Source organism: Cebus imitator, unplaced genomic scaffold (genome assembly GCF_001604975.1).
Source record: "Cebus imitator isolate Cc_AM_T3 unplaced genomic scaffold, Cebus_imitator-1.0 Scaffold378, whole genome shotgun sequence".
Classification (NCBI taxonomy): Eukaryota; Metazoa; Chordata; class Mammalia; order Primates; family Cebidae; genus Cebus; species Cebus imitator.
Window position 1 is genome coordinate 1,006,571 of NW_016107693.1, and position 19,888 is coordinate 1,026,458.

The 19,888-nt window shown below is 38.4% G+C and overlaps 1 protein-coding gene across 3 annotated transcripts in view; it reads left to right on the plus strand.

The window, feature by feature from the left end:
- The window catches only part of LOC108288585 (probable ATP-dependent RNA helicase DDX60), a 271,788-nt gene that overhangs the window by 49,307 nt on the left and 202,593 nt on the right, over positions 1 to 19,888 (plus strand). For all 3 annotated transcript variants that reach the window (XM_017507564.2, XM_017507562.2, XM_017507565.2), the window contains 10 exons: positions 1,889 to 1,994; positions 2,481 to 2,596; positions 4,164 to 4,324; positions 8,102 to 8,354; positions 11,837 to 12,003; positions 12,933 to 13,091; positions 13,670 to 13,819; positions 15,257 to 15,376; positions 16,073 to 16,168; positions 18,740 to 18,855. In XM_017507564.2, coding sequence (XP_017363053.1) covers positions 1,889 to 1,994; positions 2,481 to 2,596; positions 4,164 to 4,324; positions 8,102 to 8,354; positions 11,837 to 12,003; positions 12,933 to 13,091; positions 13,670 to 13,819; positions 15,257 to 15,376; positions 16,073 to 16,168; positions 18,740 to 18,855 — 1,444 coding nt within the window. The remainder of the gene's footprint in view (positions 1 to 1,888; positions 1,995 to 2,480; positions 2,597 to 4,163; positions 4,325 to 8,101; positions 8,355 to 11,836; positions 12,004 to 12,932; positions 13,092 to 13,669; positions 13,820 to 15,256; positions 15,377 to 16,072; positions 16,169 to 18,739; positions 18,856 to 19,888) is intronic.

The following is a 19,888-nucleotide window of genomic DNA, read 5'->3' on the forward strand; positions in this document are numbered from 1 at the left end:
TGATAAATGGCAGTCAGTCTCTTATAGGAAGACTGGAGAAAGATGCACACTATGAGTTTTGCCAGTGTCGCAGGGTCCTTATTAAAGGGGCTCTGCCTCCCCTTCAGTCATGGGGTTTTGGGTCTGTATCAGGCTTATGTTTAGGAACTGTTTAAGGAGCCATGACTTTGGTGATTTAAATTAGGCATTTGTGCACGTACCCTAGAACTCTTCCGCTTATACAGATCAATTTAGAATTTAGTGGAATGCCAATCTATTGATTTTTTTCCAGGAACACTATGACCAGCTAGCCAATGCTGTAGGTTTCTGTGAATCAGACTATTCCAATTACTGCTTTGGCTTTGCCTTCCATTACGGTAGCCATGACTACCTTATCTTTAGTGATTCAGTGCTGCCACCTGGCCCCTGCCACCCAGGATGGAATTATCCTTGTTGCATTTAGGGATCCCAGTTTGCTGGTAGCAGTTTTCACTGCAATTCTGACTTATACAGTAGAGTAGCTATGGAGCTATTCCCGAATTCTGGGGTTCCCCTTACAATTTTATTTCTCATAGTTGTGGTGGAAGGTGTGTTCTCTGCAACCTCATGGGTTGAGTAAGCAGGTCTTACATGATGAATCCACTCTAACCTTCCAATTTCTCTAAGCCTTTGGCTACCTTAGGTCAATCACCTGTCCAATTGAGAGTTTCAGAAGCAGAGGACAGAGTCCTCGGAGGAAGAAATATCCATAATGACTGAAAATAAATTGTTCTGATTTAATGAAAGATACAAATACCTGGAGTTAGGATGCAGAAATGAGTTCCACATAGGACATACACATATACACACTCATGCATTTATGTACACAACACACACACATGTGCGTGCACGCACACACACACACACACACCCCCACACACACCCCACTAGACACATTATAATGCAACTGCAGCATACTACAATGTTTTCCTAAGAATTAGAGAGAAAACAGTTACCTACAAAGAAATAAGAGTTAAATTGCTAGCAGACTTCTCAACAATAACAACAAAAGCATGATGGTAATGGAATAATATCTTTTAAGTAATGAGACAAAATAATGGTTGTTGGGGGATAGTGTAAGCAGCATAAGTACAACTTATGAATGAGGAAATAATATAGATGTTTTCAGATACACAAGAACTGAGTTAGCTAGCATCATATCCTCATTAAAAATATTTGTATATGATGCAATTCAGGGAGAAGGAAATGGTCCCAAAGGAGAGTGAATGATAAGAGGAATGCAAATGGGAATTGTATATACACTGGCAGAAGGTTATTGACTAGAATTTAGGAGTGAGGGAGGAGAAAGATTGTATTTTTTCCTCTATAGTTATGAACAAAGCTAAATTTAAAAACCTTCTAGTCTATTATATTCTGCATGTAAGCCATGTATAAGAACTATGAAAATAAAAATTCAACAGGGCTCCAAAGAGTATTTGGCGATAAATAAAATACTTTTATTATTAATTTTTCCTATTTTTTGTCATTTAATTTTCATGGAGGCTTTTATGTAGGTGAACTCTCTAAGTGGCACTTCCTTTTTCAAGTGCTGTTGTTACTATACTGTGACACATTCTTCATATTGTGAAATAATAAAAAAATATGTATTTGGAAATAGAAACCTACATGTTTGTCTATCTAGTGATCTGCAGCCATCTACTTACACATGTAAATGGCTGTACACTAATTTTCAATATACTGGCTTGCTACAACATGTTTGGTTTGAGGAATATCTCATTTGGAAGCTCTAACTTGGTAAACATAAAATTTAGGTAAAATATTATGTATTTGAAATTTAAAAAATAATGTTCAAAATTCATGTAGTATAGTTACACCTTTCCTCTCATCTGGATTTTATATTTGTTTTCAGAAATCTCCTTGGAAAAGTTGCCTAGTGTGGGTTTTATTCCAATGACATCTGCTGTAATTGATGAGTTTGTTGGAGACATGGTGAAGGATTTGCCTATTCTAAAGAGGTACAGAGTTAACTAAGCACCTAATTTAGTGTTACTGACTCTAAAATACTTGTGTAATGACTGACTCATCAAAATGTCTATGTAACATATCATATTGGGATATGGTAAATTCTATATCGTAATGTTACTGTAATACATTTAAGTAATGGTAACATTTAATATGTCAATATGATTTGAACATTACTATATAAAAATCTTTATTATTTTAAACTTACAATAAAATTACTCCAGCTATAAAGTTACTACATAGTTGTTGATGAGGATGTGACTATTACAGGAATGGCAGAAATTCTGGGTTTTTCTGTCTCTGAAGTTTTATGACCCATATTATATCACAAAATATATCGCAAAATATCACAAAAAAGTTTTATGACCCATATAATATCACAAAAATAGAAAAAGAGGTTTCTATGTTATCATAACCTGAAGTTTGTACTACAATTTGAAAAGCCTAACATTAAAAAAAATTATTTATTATTTTTACAGTGATGACCCGGTTGTTCCTTCACTGTTTCCACAAAAGACATCTGATGAGCTTTTGCACTGGCATGCCCAAAGACCCCTTAGTGACGACTATGACAGGATCAAGTGTCACATTGATGGTGAGCTCTCTAACCACGAACAAATAGAGCTTATACGCATTGCCTTTGTTGCTCTTTTTGTGAACAGTGAAAAGACATTGCATTATAAACACATTATATTTTGAATGAGATCAGTATATATATATATTTTAGGGACACAAACTATATATATATATACACAAACACACACACACACTGAGATCAGTATGTATATAATGAGATCAGTATATATATATATATATATATATATAATAAAATTGAAGAGGCACTGTAGGAAGCATGCTGTCTGAAAAAAATCCCATTACGTTGTCTGGTGTGCACATGTATGTATACACACAGATGTATCTGTTAATTCAAATAGGGATTTATTAATCTTTTAAGGACAAGCACATGCATGGTATTGTCATGAAAATAGCAGATGCTGTTTAAGTGAGAAAGATAGTTGATGGTTTTAGGAATCCGTCTATACCTTGAAGTAAATATGCTGATACAGCCATAGTCTTCCTAAAATTTTAGCTCTTTTCCTGCTAAACTATTTCCTAGTTGATAGCATGGTGCTAAGTACCAGCATAACTGTGCCTATGAAAACTCAGTAATGAGGAGGGGTTGAATTTGCAAAAAGTAAAGCCCATGAAACAATTAAAAATGGGTCCTAAGGAAAGGAATTCATAGATATTTTCTTCCTGGTTCATTCTTTCAGTGTCTTTCTCCAATCCCATGTTCATTTCTACCCTTTCAGAACTAGTAAAACTTTTCAGAAAGATCTAGAAATAAGTCAAGTAAGCATGCCAACTGCATATGGGAAGATGCCTGGTTATGTAAGTGTCTACCAGGATTCTGCATGGTGTGCTTCCAGAGTGGTGTGGTTTGTGATCACATACATAGACATAGAAAACAACAGCAACGTTCAAACCAACAAAACACCAGCTTATTTACATCTTTTTTTGTTTGTAAAGAGTGTTCAAGTGAGTCTAACTTTGCTTCCTGGAATTTTCTGTGTCATTGGAATTTTTGCATGGCGTGAGATAATTGGTATCAGCATCTGTCAACTGTAAGCTCCTAAATATTTGAAACCTCTACCAGAAGTAGAGGTTTTCCTTTTTAGGAATACAAACAATATTTTAGGTCTGGGGTCAACAAACTTTTTCTGAAAGGTTTAAGTAATTAATATTTTAGACTTTGCAGACCAAGAGTCAAAAATTGAGAGCATGATGTAGGTACTGATATAATGATTTAGAGTGTAACTAATTTAAAAACATGTACTGATCAGATTGGACCACGTGGACCCAGTTTGTAGACCCCTGTTCTATGTGAATGTGCTATTAGACCCCCTCCAACCTGCCTCTTCTCCTCTTCTGCCAAATGACAGAGACAATGTCCAGGTACTCGGAGAGGAACATCAGCACAGCTGTTTGTCTTCTCTCTTCTTCAAATAATACAGGGAATTATTCTGTCATCATATGATAGTCTGACCTCATTGGCAAAGACTGAATTATTATTCTGGAGTTAAAAAAAATAATGCATGAATAGCACACATATATAGCAATATTTAAAATACATATTTACATTTTAAGTCTTTCTATTTCAGAGCAATCTAGAGATCCTCATGTTCTTGATTTCCTGAAAAAGAGTCAGGCTTATCAGCGGTTTTATGGAAAATCACTAGAATCAGTCTCTACAAAAGTCATTTCGATTCAAACTACTCAGCAAAAGGAGGATTCCAGTGGTGCCAGTGGTGAAATATTGCAGGTAGATCTTATAGATTTTACCTCATTTTTTTCATTGATGTTGTTTTGCTTTCTTTAGGCTCATATTCATCTCTGGAAGTGTCTTTCATGTTCCTCCTTCTCATGTTTGCTAACTGTATTAGTCCATTCTCACATTGCTAAAAAGATATACCTGAGACTGGATAATTTATATAGAAAAAACGTTTAGTCGGCTCACAGTTCTGCAGGCTGTACAGAAAGCATGGTGACATCAGCTTCTGGGCCTAAGAGAACTTATTTTTATTTTCCTTTTCTTCTTTCTTTTTTCTTTTGTTTTTTTGTTTTTTTGAGATGGAATGTCTCCCTGTCGCTCAGGCTGGAGTGCAGTGATGCGATCTTGGCTCACTGCAACCTCTACCTCACGGGTTCAAGGGATTTCTCCTGCCTCAGTCCCAAAAGTAGCTGGGATTATAGGCGCACACCACCATACCCAGCTAATTTTTGGTATTTTCAGAAGAGATGGGGTTTCATCCTGTTGGCCAGGCTGGTTTCAAACTTCTCACCTTAGGTGATCCACCTGCCTCGGCCTCCCAAAGTGCTGGGATGATGGGTGTGAACCACCATGTCCGGCCTTCAGAGAACGTATAATCGTGACAGAAGATATGACGGGAGTAGGAGGAAGTGCCACATGCTTTTTTTTTTTTTTAATTTTATTTTAAGTTCTGGGGTACATGTGCAGATCTCATAAGATTGCTGCATAGGTACACACATGTCTTGGTGGTTTGCTGTCTCCATCCCCCTGTCACCTACAACAGGCATTTCTCTCAGTGTTATCCCTCCCCAACCTCCCCGTTCCCTGCTGTCCCTGCCCTATCACAAGCTTGGATTTAGAAATGTCTAATTTAAGTCAAAAGAAATATTTGTGGACCTGATGTGGTGGCTCATGCCTGTAATCCCAGCACTTTGGGGAGCCAAGGCAGGCGGATCACCTGAGGTCAGGAGTTCAAGACCAGCTTGGCCAACATGGGGAAAGCCTGTCTCTTTTAAAAATACAAAAAAAATTTTTTTGGTGTTGGGCACCTGTAATCCCAGCTGCCCAGGAGGCCGAGGCAGCAGAATTGCTTGAACAGGGAGGTGGAGGTTGCAGTGAGCCGAGATTGCACCACTGCACTCCAGCCTAGGTGACAGAGTGAGAAAAAACAAAAACAAAAAAATTTTTGTATATTAGTTTATTACAATGAAAATCGTTTCACATAGAGGTGGCAAAAATAGGCCTAATGTTTCCATCAGCTTCATTATTTTGCCTGAATTTGAAAACCGTCTATATGTTTTTAAGCCATTTATGCCATTAATCTACCCTGGACTTTTGTTGATGTTAGAGGTAAGACCATGTCTTCTTGAAAGGGTGGGATTCCTCTATACCTATTTTCTTTCTCTTTCTGCCTTTACACTAGACCATACTTGTTTACAAACTTAGAATCCCTATAATTAAAAGAAGATTAAAAAGTTAATGTGAAAAATCTATCAGGCAACATAAATGACAGTGTTTGTAACTGAACCAATGGTAGATTTTATGGCTCTGCTTGGGGGGTTACCACCTTGGGATCATTCTTCATCAGTGGGGATTTCATTAGGCCTCGGTACTTCCCTCTTGGTCTCATTGTTGGGAATTAAGGAAAGACATTTATTTGTTTTGGTAAATCCCCTTCCTGAGGTTAGCAATGCTAAGTACTTGAAAGATCACAAACCAAACTGTTGATGACCAAAGGCGTTTATCACGGCTGCCTTACCTCAATTGGAATAGGAAAGGGAATGTTTTTGGAAAATGAAACATAAAAGCCCCAGAAGGAAAAAAATCCAAAGTATGAAAACATTTCTTTTTCTCACTAATTTCAGAAAATTCTTGATCAGAGATCTAGAGTCTTCCTTTTCCTTGCCAGATGCCCAATTCATTAACCAGGCTGATGTTGCAAAATCTGCAAGGAGATCTTATATATCAGTGAGAGGATATCTCCTCAAAGCCATTCTACATAAGACTAAATAGTCATCTGTTATGTATAAAATTTTTCTTTTTGGTGCTGTGGAGAAGAATTAGTACTGGGACAAATGATCTCTCAGCAAAGCAATTCTTTTTACTTACTGCAGAAAGGGTACTCCCACTAGCAATCTTGCCACGAGAGTACAATGAACAAAAGAAAACAGAATTTATTTCTTATACATTTGGGGTTGTCCTTACTGCTGTGTTTGATCTCTGTTGGCTGGAGCCAGACTTCACAGTCTAAACTAAAATTTGATGGTCTAATAACTTGAAACTTTTCCAAACAGGTAAAAGCAATGGAGAACAAAAAAGGGAAGCCCAAATAAGGAAGGGGCATAATCTGTGAGCTGGGACATGCTCGTGAGCACTTCCAGCACAGATGCCTTGGTTAAAGTACAAGGACATAGAATGTACTACGTGCCTGTAAGCATGTCTAACAGCCACATAGAATAGGGCTTCCAGCAAAAACGCAAGAAGGCTTTTAAAGAAAGTGTTTAAAACAATTATTTCTAACAGTCATGAATTGTTCTTAAACAAGAAAGGAAACTTTTAAGAGGAACTTTTCTTCTTCCTACATCATCCCTAACGACACTGTAGGTTTCCTAGCACTGCTGTTAAGTCTCTCTCCTAGAGCTATTTAAGGGTCCATCCAGCCACAGAACACACGCTTTACACTGTAGAGGCCCCACCACCTCAGCCCACAGACGTAACCTTTTCTGGGCTGTGGATGACCAGGTAGGGCTGGCTCAGGCAAAGGTCCAGGCTTGGCTTCAGGCATAAGGATCAAAGTGAATACAGCGTCCTGCAGCAACCACCTTCTGCAGGGGCCTCACCCAGCTGAGTCTTTTGCTTTGCCAAGCCCTGTGCCTGAGGCTGGCCCCTGGGACCCAGGGTGTGCACCTCTGTTCCTTTGGCAGCGCTAATTGCGGGGCCAGGAACTGGTGGGATCTTGCTCAGTTTTGTGACGTTGGTAGCATGAGGCCTAGGAGCAGCCTCCACGCTGAAATGGAAGCAACAGGGAAGTAAACGTGTGATCTAGTTTGGGGAGAGGTGGGAACAATTGCCACCTCACTAAGTGTGTGTGACTCCTCTGTCTTCCAGTGGAATTCAGAAATTCTTTTTCCTCATTGACTAATGTCTGCTTAGACAGTTGGTGTTTTTCAAGATGAGTCTTCAAAGAGTGAGTGGGATCGGGGAGGCCCAGAATGCTTTGTAGGGTGGAGAATGAATAAATTAATTAAGTTCCAAATCCCCAAGAAGCTCCCCTACAATCAAGCTCAGTGGCCACTCTTTCTTCTTTGTCTTCTTCCATTTACTCCTTTATTACTAATCTATGCCACTTAGAAATCCAGAAAATTTTCTGCAGTAAGAGGCTGTTTACATTTATACTAAAGTTTAAATAGGTCTGCATCACACAGACTTTAATTTTAAGAAAAGACATTAATCTGTTCTTGTGTCAGTTTGCTGAGAATGATGGGGAGGGATAACATTAGGAGAAATACCTAACGTAGATGACGGGGGGATGGATGCAGCAAACCAACATGGCACGTGTATACCTATGTAAGAAACCTGCACGGTCTGCTCATGCACCCCAGAACTTAAAGTATAATAAAAAAAGATTATAGCCATCAAAAAAAAAAAAAGACACTAATCATTCTTACCCTTGCAAGAGTAGAATGATGGCCAGAGTCCTCAGTAAATGAACAAAAAATACTCTCACTAATTAAATGTCATAATGGAATTTTCCCTCTTGTTTTATGTGTTCCTTTTATTATTGAGCAGTATATTAAACCCCAAAAAGTTACCAAAAAGAAAAAGAAAAAGACAATTCCCAAAGAAGAGCAGAGTAAAGAACAGCAAAATGATGATCTGGTGTTTTCGATTGAAGAGGAGATGAAAAATAACTTACATTCTGGAATAAGGAAATTGGAAGATTATTTGACGTCATGTAAAAGTAATTCAGCGAAATTTGGAGTTGAAATGTTAGGATTAATTGCCTGCTTTAAAGAATGGAAAGAACATTGCCACGGTAAAGGTATGGGATTCCATACTCTATAGGTAAAGAGTAATGATGAAAATATGAATGATGCTAACGTATTTATTGAATGCATGATTGTGCTAAAACTTCGTATCATCCATTGTCTGATTTTATTCTCAACTTGGCCCTTTAAAATAGTTATTATTATCATATTTTGCACACAAGGAAATGGAATTGCAGAGAGGTTAGACAGAGAGTGTCAACGGGGAAAAGATGGCACGTTCAAAAAGAAATGAAAAGAGTATAAAGAAAAAACTCTTTCCAAAAGTGTGGGGAGAATTAAGGGGATCAGCAAAGTAGGGTGAGGCTCAGCAGCAGCAACAGCGCCTATCAGAGAAGGAAAGCTGTCAGCACCAGGGAGATCTGAAGTTGCTGTTGGCAGGGGATTCTCCATGGGTTTTCCATGTTTCTCCTGCCTAGCCTGCAGAAGCATTGACACGTCCACTTCCAGACAATCTTCTTAAGTATGTTTGTGTAGTGAACAGGCTTGGAAGGAAGAAATTGTGTTTGTCTCTAGGGCAAAGACCAAGTGTGTTTACCGTCCAGTGTAATAAAGATCACATTTCCCTCCAGAGCAAAGAAGCAGGTTTTGCTTGAGACCCATTATAAAATATTTCAGTTTTCTAAGTTCAGATTTCCTTAGCTGTGACATAAACCCTCTCTGTATGCAATTTCTACCTGGGTTCTGTATCTCCCCCATGGAGCGCAAGGAGAACTGACATATACTCCATGCTTATTTTGTTAACTGGGCCATGATAATAAAGCCTTTTGTCTCTGACCCAGGAGTCTCTTGTCTTTTGCCAGCAACCATGAAACTATGAAAGAGTAAATTGGTAGCTTGTAAATAGGATAAAATCTCAGCCCTTTGATAGTTCTTGATAAGAGCAGGGAAGAGAGTGGTTACCAGAATTCCTGGAGAGCCATAGCTATGGGAGAATAGATGCCCAATAGTGCCTGCAGTCCTAGATAACGGGACACAACCGTTTCCAGACTATGGGCTGGCAGGGAGGGAACTGGGTTGGAATGGGCCCTGGCTGCCTTGCATTCTAAGCACTCCCTCAGGTTTCTCTGGCTCGCTGTGCTCCTGTATCAGTGTCGCCAATTGGCAGTAGAGAATGATTTTGGTGAAATATGTAGCAGAAGTGATGTGAGCATGCTATTTTCAGGTGTTATTTCTTCATATGACTTGTAATGTGTGCTTTTATTACTTATTTTTCTGAAAATTGAATTGTGGAAGAGATAACTAAGGGAAAGAAATAGAGAAAAGATTGGATAAAGATACATGATTTTTTTTTTTCTTTTTTTGGGGCAGAGTCTCACCCTGTCACCCAGGCTGGAGTACAGTGGTGCGAACTCAGCTCGCTGCAACCTCCGCCTTGCGGGTTCAAGCTTCAAGTGATTCTCCTGTCTCAGCTTCCCGAGTAGCTGGGATTACAGGTGCCAGCCACCAAGCCTGGCTAATTTTTGTATTTTTAGTAGAGATGGGTTTTTGCCATGTTGGCCAGGTTGGTCTCGAACTCCTGACCTCAGGTGATCCGTCAGCCAGGGCCTCCCAAAGTTCTGGGATTATAGGCGTGAGCCACTGTGCCTGGCCTGAGATAGGTGATTTTGATGCTAGACCAAGCTGACGATTCCTCCTCAAGTTGCTGTGATTGATCACCCTGTCTTGAGTATCTCCTACTGAGCTCCTTTCCATGTGTGGCCACATGACTGTGTAGTCAGGCTCATGCCTCTATTCGACTTCCCACAAAGCCAGTGCCTCAGTGGCTGCCAGAGACCATGCTCATTTTCATCTCTAAGCTTTAGCATATGTGTTTTTACGTATTCGTATGCATGATGCCATATCAATTAGGAATTGCCATTAGCTATTAACAGAGATAGGAATGAACAATGGCTTTAAAAAGATAGTTTATTTCTCTTTCATGAAAAAGACGTCCAGAGATAAGCAATTCAATGTCACTGGGAACTTAGACTCTGCTATCGTACCATTCTTACTGCATGAGTTGTATTCTTTTTATTTTAGTTTTTTATTGAGACAGAGTCTTGAGTCCCACTCTTGTCACCCAGGCTGCAGTGCAGAGGCCCTATCTCAGCTTGCTGCAACCTCTGCCTCCCAGGTTTAAGCAATTCTCTTGTCTCAGGCTCCCGAGTAGCTGGATTGCAGGCATGCACCACCACGCCTGACTAATTTTTGTAGCTTTAGTAGAGTCATGAGTTATATTCTTAAAGTTATGTCATGAATGCAGTTGGCTGCTGATGCTACAGCCATGATGACTGTAATCCATAACAAAGTAGGAAGAAGAAAAAAGGGCAAATTTGTACATTCATGCTGCATTTCTCTTATGTAAGGAGGCTTCTGTCTCAGAAATTCACCAATTTCTGCTTACCTCTCAATGGCCAAACTTAGTAACAAAACCACACCTAACCACAGAGAGATTAGAAAATGCGAACTTTGAATTGGACATACTGCAGTATCCATTAGCATAGGGATTTATAAGAAAGCATTGGGTGAGAAGGGATGTTGAGGAGGTAGTGCACAGTTTCTGCTACAGATGTTCTCCTGCCTGTGTCCATTGGCCTAAATTCTGTGTGTCCTTCAAGATCAGTTTATGCCCATCTTCTTATGGAGTCCCCCCAACTTCTCCAGTTCACATAACACTTATTGCCTCTATCACTCCATTTGGACCCTGAATTGTGAATCACTTAGATATTTTACTTATCTGTTTCAGCACTAATCCCTTGTTCTCCAATTAGACTGAAGATTCCTCCATATAAGAACTCTGCCTTAAATTTCACTCATACTTCCTTAAAGTATACACTGGTGGTCTGCATAAGCGGTAGCTCAGTGGTATTTGTCAAGAAAGAGGATATTACAACAGCTCTGACTTTATATGGAATGTTAGTAGTGGGATAGAGATGAAGAGGCTACATATGAACAGGAGGTAATAGAAGGGCTTAGGAGAGTCTGGATAGAATGATTGGGATGCAGTGAGGTTGTATCTTAGCCCTCAATGATTGAAGGGTTCTGCTGATGGATTCATAAATACAAGTACTGTATGTGGTCAAGAGTAAGCCTTGGTAAATGTTGTTCATGTTTTGGTCAGGCATCTAAAACCATAGGACTTTTTCCTATGAACAAGAGTGGAAGACACAGTAGTATTGTGTTATTTTTCTCTGGAAATGTGTTCAGAGCTCAGTTTAAATGGTTCTTATTTTTGCTATAAATCACAAAGTTTGTTTCTTTTATTTTTTGCCTATACTTATCAAGCTATGACAAAGTTACTTGTTGATAATGAGATGTGGGTAATTTAATTTAATCATGAGTTTTAGTTTTTAATGCTCTAAAAATCTCGTTTAAAGTCAAGTAAAATAGTGAGTTTAATCAAATGAAGTTAATTTATTAACTCAGTGATTGTCATGAGTGATCAAGCAGTTGCTTCTGATGCTCTTTATAACAATTTTGTTGTTTCTTTAACAAGGCAAAATTTCAAAAGATTTGAGTATTGCTGTTCAAATGATGAAAAGGATTCATTCACTCCTGGAGAGATACCCAGAAATTTTGGAAACGGAACATCATCAATATATAGCTAAATGCCTTAACTGTTTAGGCTTTAATGATTTGGCAAACTCTTTAGATCCAACTTTGGTAAGAGAAGTAGAATTTCTTATACGTTAAACTTTTACTAAATTTAAATACAGAAGAATAACTAATAAGCCTAAAAAAGTATCTCACAAATAGAGTTATCAATTGATTAAGTTTACTCTGATTCTAGTTTGTAACATAATAGATTTAAGGTTACTTATTATTAACCTATCTGCCGAACTTTGAAGTAAATTAAAATTAGAAAATTTGTACGGATGCTTTCTGAAAACAGAAATTAAATACTAGATGATATCCAGTTGCCACTTTGAATCCTTTTGGTAACAAGAAAGAATTCTATACTTAATTCTAGCACAATCTAAAAACTGTAATGTTGTGAGATTGAAGAATGATCTTTAATAGGGTTCCAGGTTCCAATTCCAGGATGAACTTTTTTAACATTAATATCTGTTATTTTACTTTTCCCAAGAATAATATTTTAGGCAGTAAAACTTTTCTTATTTAAGTATTACATATTTTATAAGGATAGTAGGCCAGGCATGGTAGCTCATGCCTGTAATCTCTGCACTTTGGAAGGCCAAGGTGAGCAGATCACTTGACCCCAGGAGTTCAAGACCAGCCTGGGCAACATGGCAACACCTTGTCTCTACAAAACACGCACACAAAGTATTAGCCAGATTTGATGACATGTGCCTGTAGTCTCAGCTACTCAGCTAGGGGGTAGGAGATGGTGGGGCTGAGGCAGGAGGATCACTTGCACCCAGGAGTTTGAGGCTGCGGTGAGCTATGATTGAACCACTGCACTCCAGCCTGGGTGATAGAGCGAGACCCTGTTTCAAAAATAAATAAATAAATAAATACAAAATAAAAATACCTTGTGCATAGAATGTGCTAAGTGGATATTTAATAAACATTTATTCTGTTTTGAAGTTTAAGTTGATTTCAAAGAAAATAATATATTGAAATAATAACAGGTGACAGGGAATGACAAAGAGAAGAATAAAGGAAATAAATATTCGATTGGCATGGGGCCAGCTCGGTTTCAACTGCAATACATGGGCCATTACTTGATACGTGATGAAAGAAAGGATCCAGATCCCAGGGTCCGGGATTTTATTCCCGACGCATGGCAGGTAATGACGACAAACATTGTACTTTTCTAATCAGCGTGACTTCAGAGCTGCTCATTACTGTGTCTCTACATGCTATGTTTTGCCTAAGCTTCTTAATCTTGTTGAATGTCATTCCTCTCCTGTGCTTGAAGAATGTAACTAAAGTATGAGAAATTGTTTACTTTTCCCCCTTCTTGGCCTTTTAATTTTCACTGTCACTGAAAGTTATACTGATATCTGTATGTGAAGGCTAATGTAGCATTACTAGTTTTAGAACTCAGTTTGGCAAACCTTTTCCTGCGCTTACTCAATGACAATTGGAAAAAGTGTTTTCTAATGGAAAAAGATGTCATACTCAGTGTCACTTTCTGTTTTGCAGAAATGAAACCCTCTCTCTAGGCCAAAATGTAAAACAAAATTTCTTTTCTGAGGGAACGGCACGAGTAATCCTTGAGTGTCCACTAGACCTAATCTTCAGGGGTTCAGGGAGTTCTCCAGAAGGTAGCACGACACAGGCACAGGAGACAGAAGGATACTGTCTGTGCTTTGGTAACGTAGTGTTCACATTCTTGACACAAATGGTGCTTTGTACCCTGCAGCGGGAACTCCTGGATGTGGTGGATAAGAATGAGTCAGCAGTAATTGTGGCCCCAACGTCCTCAGGCAAAACCTATGCTTCCTACTACTGCATGGAGAAAGTGCTGAGGGAGAGCGATGACGAGGTGGTCGTGTATGTTGCACCCACAAAGGTAGCACTTGAGTGACTTTCATTTTCTCTTTTGTTCCTGAATGTCCCCTTCAAAAAGAATGAACATGGTCACGTGGTAGGTCTAATTCACTATTTTATTTTATTTGAGACAGAGTCTTGCTCTGTTGCCCAGGCTGGAGTGCAGTAGCATGATCTTGGCTCACTGCAACTTCCACCTCCTGTGTTCAAGTGATTATCTCACCTCAGCCTCCCAAGTAGCTGGGATTATAGGAGCACGCTACCATGCCCTGATAATTTTTGTATTTTTAGTAGAGATGGGGTTTCACCATGTTGTCCAGGCTGGTCTCAAACTCCTGACCTCAGGTGATCCACCCACCTTGGCCTCCCAGAGTGTTGGGATTACAGGTGTGAGCCACTGTCCCTGGCCAAGAAACTGTTTTTGATATGTTCATTTCATCTAATATATTAACATTTTCATTTATAGTTACTGCAATTATACTTATTTTTAGAAAATATTTCACTATCAAGAATATAAAAATAACTATGTAGTATTTTTAAGGATTAATATTTTAAAAATTTACATTTTAAGTTATTTCCCTTACTTTCTTTCTCTTCCCCTTTCCTTTTTCCTTTTCCCTCCCTCCCTTGGAGTGGTATGCTATGATTATAATTATGAAGATTTATGTTTTGCTTTCAATTAATATTGTTTCAATTAAAAAACACAGCCAGGTATATGTGACTTCCATTTCCAGTAATATGGTGGTATAGGGCAACAGAAAAATCTCTTTGTGTAAAACACCTGAAATGATGGATGAGAGGCACCAAACATCTTTTCATGTAATTATAGCTAAGCTCAAAACAATAGAAGGGGAATCCTGGGGGCTGAAAAATTTAGGGAAGGCCACATGGGCTCTCGGGGCTCTTTTAGGCAACGAGTTGCAAGGGCTTAAATCAGAAAGGATCTGGACAAACACAGGCAGAGGGAGCGCCAGGAGCTCAGGCAGAGCAGTGACGTTTTACCTGGAATCATGAGCCAGACATTCCATAGAGTCATCCATTCCTCCATTATCATCATCATGTACACGATATGTATGTATGTATGTATCATCTATCTATCTGTCATCTATCTCTGTCTATCTATCATCTATTTATCATCTATCTATTCCCTATCTATTAATCATCTATTATCTATCAATCTATCTATCTGTGTGTGTGTGTGTGTGTGTGTGTGTGTGTGTGTGTGTGTAAAATCAAGGAGGATCAAAGAGAATACTGCAATGGAATCAAATAATTTCACTATCATCTGTATTTTTCCCTACTTCTTTATTTCATTTTCATTAATCTGTGTGTGTGTGTGTGTGTGTGTGTGTGTGTGTGTGTGTGTGGTGTGTATATATGGATTCTGTTGTCCTCTGAGGTTTTATATGCCTATTCTCTTCTAAGTGACTAATGTTGTTTTTTTTTTTTTGTCAATCAGGCTGTTGTTTCTCAGGTGGCTGCAAGTGTTCAGAATCGTTTTACTAAAAGGTTACCTGCTGGCAGAACTCTATGTGGTGCTTTCACAAGAGATTATCGTCACAATGCACTAAACTCTCACGTATGAGATACTAATTAATGAGTTTATTATCAAATTATAGAGCAGTACATATGTAACTGTTTTTCTGGGAATCTGCAAAGCACAAGTCCTTATAGAAATAATTTCATTGAATTTACAAAAAAAATTGCTCTAAGGAAAATTTAAGGTTGTTCTGTAAAAAATAAAAGCTAGGCTCACCATTTTTAAGGATACTTACATTATGAGCTGAAATTTCAGATAGAAGGTTATGATATTTTATTATCACTTAGAAAGGGATTCAAGTAGATTTGACAAACCCAATGCATTACTAAATGACTACCCAACCTTTTCTTACCATTCAAAATTGCTAGTTCTTGTGAATGATGTGTATAGATCCTCATAATAAAGACTTGTCTCAAAATGATTGTGTGTTGATAGTGGACCCGTTGATGGGTAAATCATAGGTTACGTTAGATTGTCTCCCTTACTGAATTCACAAAGTAGACACTTAAGACTAAACAAAATATAAAACAATCATCACAGAGCAGTAGCTTTTTTTCATGTTTGTTAATCCAAATGTTCATAAATGTAAAGATTTAAATGAAAAATGTCAAAGATGCGATATTATCTTAATGAAACTGCTATCAGCTGCAGCATATTTTCTAGGTTCCTATTACTACACCTGATATAAAATTAATGCTCAATAAAGTTAACTGCACTAATCATTCATATTTTTAGGTACTTATTACAGTGCCTGAATGTTTTGAAATTCTGCTGCTTGCTCCTCATCGCCAAAAATGGGTGAAAAGGATTAGATATGTCATATTTGATGAGGTAGGTTTGGTGTTAATTCTCTGGGTTGATGTTGTCGTCTGCAGGCAAACTATAATTTCTAATTTAAAGAATGTGGGGCTTTTTCAGTGATAGGAATTATCTAAGTTTTGTGTCAGCCAGGGTACCAACTGAAAACAGATTGCATATTCACATTAGTATAATTTTTAAAAATGCATTTTTATAAAGGGGCTGTTTACAAAGGTTTGTACAAGGGAAACCACAAGGTGAGTGCAGTAATCCAGAATAGCACAAGCCTTTCAACCCTGTAAGGATGATGGAAGGAGGAAGCAGGATGAACCTCAAAAGAAGAGAGATTCTGTATAGATGTCTCTTTGGGAAGAACAGTGACCTTGGTGAAGGAACGCAGCTGGATCTCTTAGGGAAGTAGCCAAAAGAATAAAGACCTTGACCTCACTGTCTTCTCTCCCTCCCATCTCTTGTCTAGGCTTCCCACTGGCCAAACCCAATAGAAGCTAGAAAGCTAGGGAGGCTGGGATCCATTTTCCAAGGTCAGACTCATTGGTCAAAGAGCAATGTGGAGAATGGTGTAGCTCTGGGAGGACATAGCTAAGTTATTACCAACATGAATGGAAAGTACTAAATAGAATTCAAGCTTTGTATTTTGTTGCTTCAAGGAATTTTCAGCTTAAAGGAAAACTAGGTGACAAACCTATGTATTGGATCTACTCCTTTTTTGTGTGAAGTTGGGAACTGGCGGACATGCTGTTGTTCTGCTTTCTTTGTCCTGAAAGTAGTCTATTTCGTTTTATGCATCAGGCTGTACTGTGTGTTGCTTACTTCCAACATTCCCGTTTTAAGGGAAAACAAAACAAAACACTTGATCTTCACAATCTAGAACCTTGGATTATGACCTTGTCTCAAAGTGCATAAGCACAGTAATGTTAAAACTTGGGTAATGAGGCCAGGTGCAGTGGCTCATGCCTGTAATCCCAGTACTTTTAGAGGCCGAGGCCGGTGGATTACCTGAGGTCAGGAGTTCGAGAACAGCCTGGCCAACATGATGAAACCTTGTCTCTTCTAAAAATACAAAGATTAGCCAGGTGTGATGGTGCACGCCTGTAATCTCAGATACTTAGAAGGCTGAGGCAGGAGAGTCACTTGAACCTGGGAGGCGGAGGTTGCAGTGAGCCAAGATTGCACCACTGCACTCCAGCCTGGTCAGCAATAGTGAAACTGTCTCAAAAAAANAAAAAAAAAAAAAAAAAAAAAAAAAAAAAAAACCAACTAAGCAAACAACAACAACAACAACAAAAACAAATAAAACAAAAAAACCAAAAACAAAACGTGGGTAACCTGGGTTTCCTGACTATAATTCCATAAAACTTGATTGTAAGAAGTCTTTAAAAATTGTTTATTCTAGAAAGTTCAGAGAAATTGCCAGCTGATACGAAATATAAGATTAGCATTTAGTAAAGTGGGTGATTTTATGAGCAGATCAAAGTCAGAAGGGATATGAGAATATATTTCTTCATGTATTTATTACTAGGCTTGGTTAGTAGGTCTTTCTAGCTGAGACCCAATTGTCATGATTTCTTCTGTTCAATGAAGACCAAAAGTTGGGCCTCCGTTCTAGGTCTTAATTTGCATTATTTAACCAAAGGCAATTGATTTATTCATTCAACAGATGTTGAGTACCTACTCTGTGCTAGGCACTGTGCTTTCTCCCTGGTATGCCAGTACTGACTTTGTGGTTTAGTGAAGGAGAGAGCAATGAAATAAGTAAATACACCAATGAAAATATAAACAGTGTGATACAAATGCCGAAGAAAAAAAAATCAGTCTGTTTTCACCAAGATAATGGCAAAATGGGAAGTAAGAACAACTTTGGAGTGGGTACGCAGGAAAGGTGTTACTGAGGCAATGACCTTCAGCTGAGCTTTGCAGGGATAAGCAGAAATGGTCAGCCAAGAGGTGGATGAGGATTTTAAGTAGCAGGGTGGTATATGTGAAGGCCCTCAGGTGAGACACGTGTGTCCAAGGAGTGAAAAAAAGGCCAGTATGTTGGGAGCAGCATACATGGCGGGGAAAGTGGCCTGAGATGGGGTTGGAAAGGTTGGAAGGAGCGAGATCATGCAGGAAGTTATATTTCCAGTTAAGCAGCTTGTAGTTTGCTGTAAATGCATTGAGAGGACATTGTAGGGATTTAATTAGAGATGTGGCCTAATTTGATTTTTGTTTAATAATACCGTTAGAGTTATAATGTGAAGAAAGTCTAGAGAAAGAGTGGAAGCTAAGAGAAAAATCAGAAGGCTATTGTAGAAAGCCAGGTGATGGTGGCTTCAATGACAACAAAAAATGGAGAGAAAAAAGTAGCTTCAAAATAGATTTTTTGAATTGGAATCCGTAGGAATTAATAATGGATTAGTTACAGAGATTGAAGAGAGTGAAGTGTCAGTGATCTCTGTTGTCTGAATTTATCACCATTCCCTTTACTTAGGTTAGGTCATTTGTAGGAAACTGGAAAAATATGCATGATGATTTTATGCTTCTATCTTTTTCACTTAGCATTTTGAAATAAACTTTTCAACTGATGTTCTTTTTCTTTACTAGGTCCATTATCTTGGCAGAGAAGTTGGAGTAAAATTTTGGGAGCTCCTCCTTGTCATTATTCGATGTCCCTTTTTGATTGTTTCAGCTGCCATAGATAACCCAGATCTTCTCACTAAGTAGGCACGGAGTGGTGGTTATATATTCAGTGGTTGAATTATATACTGTCTATATGGTCTGTTGTCTTTAAGGTTTTTTTTCTATAATATTATAGCTTTCAAATAAATTTATTACCCAGTCTTTGAAATGTCAGGCGTCTCGCTTTGTTGCCTAAGCTGGCCCTAAACTCCTGGGCTGAAGCAATCGATCCTCCCACCTCAGCCTTCTGAGTAGCTGGGATCATCGGTGCACATTACCCTGTCTGGCTTTCTAAAGTTTTTTGAAGATACATTTCCTGGAAGTTATAGAAGGAAAACATCTTCTCCAAACAAAATCAAGGTCTCCCATAGGCAGATCTGAAACTGTGTAGGAAAATTTCTAAAAATTTATTTTTTAATTAATTTTATTTATTTATTTTATTTTTTAAATTATTCATTATAAAATTTTATTTATTTATTTATTTATTTATTTTTGAGATGAAGTCTTGCTCTGTCGCCAGGCTGGAGTGCAGTGGTGCGATATTGGCTCACTGCAACCTCTGCCTCCCAAGTTCAAATGATTCTCCTGTCTTAGCCTCCTGAGCATCTGAGACTAATTTTTGTATTTTTGGTAGAGATGGGGTTTCACCATGTTGGCCAGGATGGTCTCAATCTCTTGGCCTTGTGATCTGCCCACCTCGGCCTCCCAAAGTGCTGGGATTACAGGCATGAGCCACCGCGCCCGGCCAAAATTTTTAAATAAATGTCATCTGAAGTAAGATAGAGAATTGTATCCCCCTTTCTTTGTTTTTATCCAGCAATTAAAGCTAAAATGAGAATAAGTGGGACATAGTCATTGACCTTGTTGATGGTGACCATAAGTACAACAAAGCATTATATGAACATCAAGTATCGTTTTGTGACCAGACTTGATTTTTCCTGGTAATGGCAACAATGATACTAACAGCAACACTGATAGCAAACACATAGTGCTTTCGACGTGGTGGGTATATTAACTCATTCAAGGCTTACAATATCCTTATGAGAAAGATACTCTTGTTATCTTCCATGTTAT